Raw genomic sequence first — 7,686 nt, forward strand, 5'->3', positions numbered from 1 at the left:
AAGCGGCTACTGTAGAATAGTAACGAGCTTCACACAGACTAAGGGTACAACAGCGGAGTTTCACCCGTTTCACTTCAAGAAGCGTAATACTCTATGTGAAAAAACGCGATATGAGGTGAAGTGAAATCACACCGAGTATCACCACGGACAAATCAATCCATTTCACGTGAAATACTCGCGACATTTCGCGATTAACGCGAAATTCCTCCGTGAGTTCAAACGTGTATCAATCGTGCTGATCCAGTATGTACTAATGACGATTAGCGATTACATACGCAATGCCGAAGATGTGGCGGTGTGTATTGCTTCCAGAAAGAGAGACAATTTTGGTATCAGTACAATCATCGTCAATTCAATTCAATCATATAATGAAGATTCACGACCCGTTTTACGTGAAGTGGCGTAAAACTCCGTGAAAAATGCGATATTTGCGCCTTGCACTAGTCGTGAAATGTGTTTTTCACTAGTGTTTTTTCATATCACTAGGGTAGTGAAACTCCAGTATAGAGTAGGTAGCAGAATACAGGGTTCTGTAGAGACAAAAACTTGTGCGTTATTCCCCGATATCAATGAGAATCGATCTGAGAATGTAAACATTGCTATGAACATGTGATGTGATAAAAGTAACCTTACGAGACTATGATAGCGACAAGTTGTTCACTATCATTAATCCCGGAGTAGCAAACACACATTCTTCACATTTGCATGCACCCCATCGAGTATATCCTCACTTGAGCACGTCCTTATTGAGAAGATCTCTTTCTTTGATCAGATCTTCTACACGTTTTTTACGAGCATCGAATCGGTGTTTCGACTAAGTTTACCTTCATTGTCAAATCCCCAACCAGACTCTCACGTGTTGGTTAGCTGATTGCTGTTCGATTAGTCGCTCTTTATTCACTTGCTTTTCCTTATCGAGCCTTTCAATCTAACATAAAAATTACTTTCTATTTTCATACTACTGGCCGAAAATAACTTCAAATTTACTTTTTCGAATTCACTGAAAAAAACTGTCGACTTAGTTCAACGTCCACTCAAAGTCGCTGTTCTGTTTTCAGACTTGAGTTCCAATATTCATTTCATTGGGAGTTTCGCCCGTTTTACGTGAAATGGCGTAATACTCTATGTGAAGAAAGCGATATTCGCTGTATGAAGTGGGTTGAAAACACTTCGCGAATCACACCGGACGAATCACCTTATATCACGTAAAACACATCATGTGCTTTACGCATTATTCGCTGCTCGCATGCGTTTTTTCGCGAAGTGAAATGTGAAACATGTTTTTCACCTGTGTCTTCTTTATCACGAGTAAAACTCCATCATACAATGATAGTAATCGATACCATAATATAAGTTATTTTTTGACATGTTTCGGGAAGTCATCGAATAGAAAAAATTCATTGCTTGCCTTCTGCCGTGACTGGAGTTTCACGACCCGTTTCACGTGAAGTGGCATCGTAAAACTCGGTGAAAAACGCGATATTCGCCGCGTGTAGTAGTCGTAAAGTATGTCTTTCACTAGTGTTTTTTATATCACTAGGGTGGTGAAACTCCAGTGATGATGATGAGAAAACTTTCAAGACCTATTTTTATTGATTTTCATACCGACTTCTCCTGAGCATCCGACACAGAGACGTGACCAACGATACTAGGTATAGATATTATTATTGATTATCACTAGTGACTTAGTGTACACCAATATTCACGGATGTATTGGTAGTAGAGTGGCATTAGTTGCGGTATTCAATCTGTGAAACGCTGATTTCTCGAATTTGAGAAAAAAAAAGAAAGAGAGGAGAAAAAAGATGAAGAAATTTCCTCATTCGTTTTTCCAAGGTTCACACAATTGCATATTTTTTTACTAGCATTTACCTCAGCAGTGTGGGGAGGACAAATCCATGGTCAACTGCATGCGTCGTGGAAATTCTGAGGAAATCTTGCAAAGATCCTTATTGGTTTCTGTACACTTCTACTCCAAGTCGTGTGCAAACTGCTATAATGTAGCTTTGGAAACTCCTGAACTCAGCTGAGGAAAGCGAACATATATAATGGAGTTTCACCCTAGTGATGTGAAAAACACTAGTGAAAAACACATTTCACATTTCACTTCGCGTAAAACGGGTGAAACTCCAATATATGTTCGCTATGTGTATATAAAATATATGAAGAATATTCCAACACTCACAGAAGGTATTCTTATGATACCGTCAAACGTTTACTTCATTTTTTTTTCGAAACAAAAACGACCTACTTCGTTTTTCGTCGTCTCTGTTCTCTCTTGGCATAAACTGATGAGATTTTTCAATCCTCGAATGCTTTTATTCACGGAGTCGATCTGAGGTCTCCATTTTATTGGAAACAATCAGAAACAGTGCGGGGGGAAATTATGCACATTGTCAACTACGTGTGTAGGTGACAATATGGAAATTTTGAGGAAATTCTGGGATCTTTTTTGTCCCTAAAGACTTCTACTCCAGAGCGTGTGTAAACTCCCATGATTAGTGAAGAAACTCCTTGTAGTGTGTGTTACGTAGATATATAAACGTTTACAGTATATAATCATTAGTATTGATCATTGGTGGTATAGCATGGCATTACTTCAATCAGCTTAGATCGTATGATAAACATTTATGTAAACAGTTTATATATATTCCAACACTGCATGTGTCGGTGAAAATGAACAAAATTCGAGGAAATTCTCCTTGTTTTTTCGTACACTTCCACTCTAGTAGTGTATAAATCTTCATAATGAATCAACTTTTGAAACTTACGAGCTGAGTCGAGGAAAGCAAACATATATTCCAACACTGATCGAGAACCAACCTCTTCGTTTTTCGTGCGAATTTCCGTTTCCTTGTCCGCGTTGTCTTGCATTATTTTATCAACTTTGCTGAGTTCTTTCCTCAGTTCTCTATCTAACTTTTCCTTCTCCTCGATGACACTTTTATACCTACGCTTCTGAGAATTCTCATCATAATTGTTTTTTTTTCGAAGTTCTCACAATTTATCGAGTCGTTCTTCCTCTCTGAGCATTTCTCTTACCTGCCGTGGGAATATATCACTTGGTGAAAATCTGGAAATTTCGGGAAATTTTCCGTAGTTTTTGTAGGCATCTACCCAAAATTTTGTGCAATTTCCATAATGTAGTGAGGGAACGAAACGTATACTCTCACACTGGTCGTGAATGAATGTAATTCTTCACGTAAGAAATACAAAATTTTTGTGAGAAAATTTAGGGAACGTATCCTTGGTTTTTATACACTTCTACTCAAAATTGGAGTTTCACCACCCTAGTGATATGAAAGACACTAGTGAAAAACATACTTTACGACTACTGCATATCACCGCGAATATCGCGTTTTTCACCGAGTTTTACGCCACTTCACGTAACACGTGTCGTGAAACTCCAATGTGTGTGGATTTTCATAATGTAGTGAAGAAAGCTAACATATGTTTTCGCACTATGGATGAAATTCTCCCCGAAAAATGCAATGCGCGTGATTTGTTGAAGTCGTGCTTACAGTGCCCTGTTCATCTTTGAGTGTCTCCTCTATCTCATGAAGTTGTCGCTCAGCAGTTTCCCTTTCAATTCTGATTCTGCTGAGTTCCAACCTTCCCTGCTTCACCTCTTGTGCTGTTGAATTTCGTTTTTCTCTCTGATTAAACATAATCAACATTTTCATGATCATAATTCTCACTTGACGTTGGGTGAATGATCGTTTGCTCGCCAAAGTGGATTCAGATTCCTTGCGTTCTGTTCGCAGTCTACATAGTAGAGAAAATGAACAACTTTGAGAGTTTGTAATTCACCAACTTATTCAGAGACTCTCGAATGTTGTCCGTTTTCTTTTTTGTTTCTTTTTCCTGCTGTTTGAGTGCCACTGTGATGGAGTCGCACTCCTAAGTTGGCGAATCTTCCACGCGAAACGAATGTGATCAGGGATCTCACAGAAGTATCTCGATTCAGCGTGGCGATCTCTTTTTCTAAATCCTCGAGTTGTTTGCTCTCTTTTTGAAGCACTTGTAGCTGTGAAAAGACACCAAGAATGAATCAGCTGTATTGCATGATAAGACAGTATATAGTAATACCCGTGATACCGAAAACACTAGTGAAAAAACAATTTTCTTCGCAGAAAACAATTTTGCTGTCGGTTGCGAAGACATACACGTCTTATAAGTTACATGCAATGTTATAGCAATTCACGCGAAGTGAAATTCCCCTGTATGTAGCTCATGATACTTTTTCATGATGAAGCTGTATCGAATCCACGAATTTGTCGCTGTGATGGTGACTATCACGAGTATTAAAATATTTTGCCGATCTCGAAAGTGCAGAAATGCTCTTCTCCACGACACTATGCAAACTTTATATCAACTCACTTGGGAGATTACGAATGGCGTCGTCCCTTGTTCATCAGTCGCAGCATCTCTAGCGTCGTTGAATTGCCTCATCTGTTGGCGTAGATCTGATGATCACACAAGTGATCGAATATTCATCTAAGAACTGTAGCCTCACATTTAGCCTCTTCGCGAGAACTTTCCATATTTTCGATTTCCTTTTTCTGGCGCTCTTCCGACGCTTTCGAGTCGTCTTCGAGAGCCGTCTAAAAACCTTAGCAATTCCCGAGCTGATTGGGAGTTGCCATTTCGGTTACCTTTTCTTTCCTGAGTTCCTCGAGAATCTTCGCACTCGCCTCTCTCACTTTTGTCGCTGATTGGATTTTGTTAGAACTGGTGGCAATTTCAGCCGTTAATTCTTTACACCTTTTACACAAAAATTTTATGTGGAGTTTCTTGTTCATATGATTTCTCACGTTTTCACTAAGCGCGAATGATTATCGTTTTGCTCTTTCATAATCATGTATAGTCTCTCGTACTCAACTTTGAACGGTTTAAGTATCTATAAAGTTGTTAACGTAAAAATAAACATCAGTATTTACTTCGGCTTTCGGATTTTCACTATCGCTGAGTTCTCTTATGATAGTGAGAATGTTCGACTCGTGCATTTCTGGTCGAGAGAATTCTCGGGGAAAGGGAGTTGCCATTTTGTGTGTTGATGCAAGTGTGAAGCACTTTATGAAATATGGATGACCGTAGTTCAACAGCAGAACTTCAACAAAAGTGATTTTTCAAGTTGAAAATTTCAACTTTTGAAAATCAACTCCAAAAAAAAATCAAAATTTGACTTTTCAACATTGAACTTCAACTATTTTAATAAACTTCTCTGAATAAGAGTGTGTTGCTACTATGACGATCATGGGAGTTAGTTCATCGTCAACCACATATGTTGGTGACTTCTGAGGAGATTTTGAGAAATTCTTATTGAGTCCTATACACTTTTACACTGATTCCTATGTTAACGTGTATATTTAGTGAGGAAACTGTCGAGCCCAGCTGAGGAAAGCGATGATATTTTTCAGCACTGATGGGAGTACGAAACATTTTCTTTCGAGAAATGAATGAAATACATAAAGACTCTGTGAAACTACCGAAATCGATGATCGAGAATAAGCTCAAAATTTGACTCTGATGCCGATACAATTTCAAATACACATTCAACTACAATGTAAACCAAACCGTCATGCGAAGTGGTATCTTAAACGCCTTCGGAATTTCTCCACAAGTCAACTTTGGGTTGTTGGCTAATCCTAGGGCGCGCGCGCTTGTAAGTATCGTTTTTGATTTAGCGCGCGCCCAAGGGCCTTTCTCCGGTGATTTCATATACGTTCCCAAAATTGAATTTTACGTATGAAACTCGAATGAATACATACTCTTTTCAATGGTGAAGCTCTTTTTACTATACTTGTACAGATGAGGGTACGTCCCTTTTTTCAAATTGAGGTCTTTTTAGACAAAATTTCAGCTGCGTATGGTAAGAATATGTGAAATTTCAGTTGACAAAAAATGATATGAGTTTAGACCTGACACTTTGAGGTTAGATTAGACTTAGTATTAGTATAAGCTTATACAACGAACGCGCTTGTACTCGCATATAGAAAATGAGTCGATTATGCTGACATTATGTGCAGAGCTGTGGGGTAAATGTCGAATATGCACATGGTCAACTACATGTGTTGGTGATATTTGCGAAAAAATTCCGAGGAAAATTGAGGAGATTCTCATTGGTTTCTGTACACTTCTAGCCGAATATGTATGTAAATTAGTGAGGAAATATCTAGGCTCAGCTGAGGAAAGCGAAGCACTGTCACTAATTTTGTGGTAGATCTAGACTCTCCAATATCCATCTCAACATCAAGCCTTGAAGATAGAGACATATTATTAGTAATAATAATACGAGTGGGAGTTGATAGGCTGAAAAGAATATTATCACATACAATACAATGAACACCTTATCATCACTTGTATCATTATATTAGCATAGCATAGTAGCTAGCCTGGACTTTAGCACAGCTTGTAGGATATTGTGCAATAGGGACGATTGTGGAGGGTCATGAGTAAAGGAGAACAAAGTCCTAGTCATTAGTAACCCACTCGTCACAATTTCGAGTGAAGGAGTGGAGATGGCGATCCTGAAAGTATTTATAGAGATCTTATGAGCAGCGTTATGCTGGTATTTCGAATTTGGAGTGACCAGGAAAGTAGTTGAAGACTGTGCCTATACCACTCCTTGAGAAACTGTCTTCACTTTGCATGATGTATCTGCTTACAAATCGAATGAAACTGTTAATCAGCGTGCATGATACGTAGTATCCATCAGAGAGTAACACTCATACATATTCATCATCATCACCGCTCAATAATCCTGACATCCTACCAAGTTGCGTTTGAGTACAGCAGCGTTCGCAGTGGCAACGAGGAGAGTAGATGCAGACTCCGTGGTGAATGCAGAGCTTATCTGCTAATAGCTCAACCATATGATGTCGTTATGCAGCAGTAGTAATGTTGTGTTGAGTCCTTACGGTTGAATGAAGAATATTCTCACTCGAAGGAATATGGGCGTATTAGTCTGCTGCATGTTAGAATCTTTGTTCCTATTATTGTAGGAATGAGATAGTATAACATGGTTCATTTCAATCGATGTTGGGGAGAGTGTGGTATCACATAAATGCAACATGAGTTTTATGCAACTTTTCCATTATCAATTAAAATTATCCACTCCTTTAGTTTCAGTCGTTCATGCCATCAACATTTCATTCCCGATGTCCCCCCATAGATAGCTTGCTGAATTTGGAAGATGTGCATCTGATATTGTCGGAATACCTCACTTTTGTGGACTGCTTAGCACTGGAGAGAACATGTCGTGGCTGGCGGCATGCATTTAGAGGTATCAATATTGTTGCTGTTCTTTGAGCAATATTGGCGGATTCAGCTGAGCTCAGGAAATTGAAGTTAATACATGAATTTGGGTAGAAGTGTACAGAAACGAATGAGAATTTCTCAGAGTTTCATCTGCATTTTTGTTCCACATGTAGTTGACCATGTGCATATTTTTTCCGCACTGATTTTGAGCTAGGAAAGATCGGTTATAAGTTTTCGAGTTACTCAGTGTGTCGTGATAGTGTGTGAGTATTTACTTCGTGTCATTAAATTATGGTTATTCATTGGAGTTTCACCACCCTAGTGATATGAAAAACACTAGTGAAGAGTATATTTCACGACTACTGCATATCACCGCGAATATCGCGTTTTTCACCGAGTTTTACGCAACTTCACGTAAAACGGGTG

At 38.8% G+C, this 7,686-nt stretch overlaps 1 protein-coding gene across 1 annotated transcript in view; it reads right to left on the reverse strand.

Annotated features, from left to right (window-relative positions):
* Positions 1 to 7,030, reverse strand: part of Pmar_PMAR019181 (hypothetical protein) — a gene marked incomplete at both ends in the record, with an annotated part of 9,349 nt that extends 2,319 nt beyond the window's left edge. The window contains 15 exons of the mRNA XM_002780235.1: positions 732 to 814; positions 857 to 928; positions 2,252 to 2,335; positions 2,824 to 2,950; positions 3,002 to 3,042; positions 3,522 to 3,656; positions 3,699 to 3,765; positions 3,815 to 3,900; positions 3,950 to 4,027; positions 4,381 to 4,466; positions 4,517 to 4,604; positions 4,656 to 4,764; positions 4,815 to 4,900; positions 6,776 to 6,856; positions 6,944 to 7,030. Coding sequence (XP_002780281.1) covers positions 732 to 814; positions 857 to 928; positions 2,252 to 2,335; positions 2,824 to 2,950; positions 3,002 to 3,042; positions 3,522 to 3,656; positions 3,699 to 3,765; positions 3,815 to 3,900; positions 3,950 to 4,027; positions 4,381 to 4,466; positions 4,517 to 4,604; positions 4,656 to 4,764; positions 4,815 to 4,900; positions 6,776 to 6,856; positions 6,944 to 7,030 — 1,310 coding nt within the window. The remainder of the gene's footprint in view (positions 1 to 731; positions 815 to 856; positions 929 to 2,251; positions 2,336 to 2,823; positions 2,951 to 3,001; positions 3,043 to 3,521; positions 3,657 to 3,698; positions 3,766 to 3,814; positions 3,901 to 3,949; positions 4,028 to 4,380; positions 4,467 to 4,516; positions 4,605 to 4,655; positions 4,765 to 4,814; positions 4,901 to 6,775; positions 6,857 to 6,943) is intronic.
* Positions 7,031 to 7,686: the final 656 nt, after the last annotated feature.

The sequence above is a fragment of the Perkinsus marinus genome (assembly GCF_000006405.1).
Source record: "Perkinsus marinus ATCC 50983 genomic scaffold scf_1104296944428, whole genome shotgun sequence".
Classification (NCBI taxonomy): Eukaryota; Perkinsozoa; order Perkinsida; family Perkinsidae; genus Perkinsus; species Perkinsus marinus.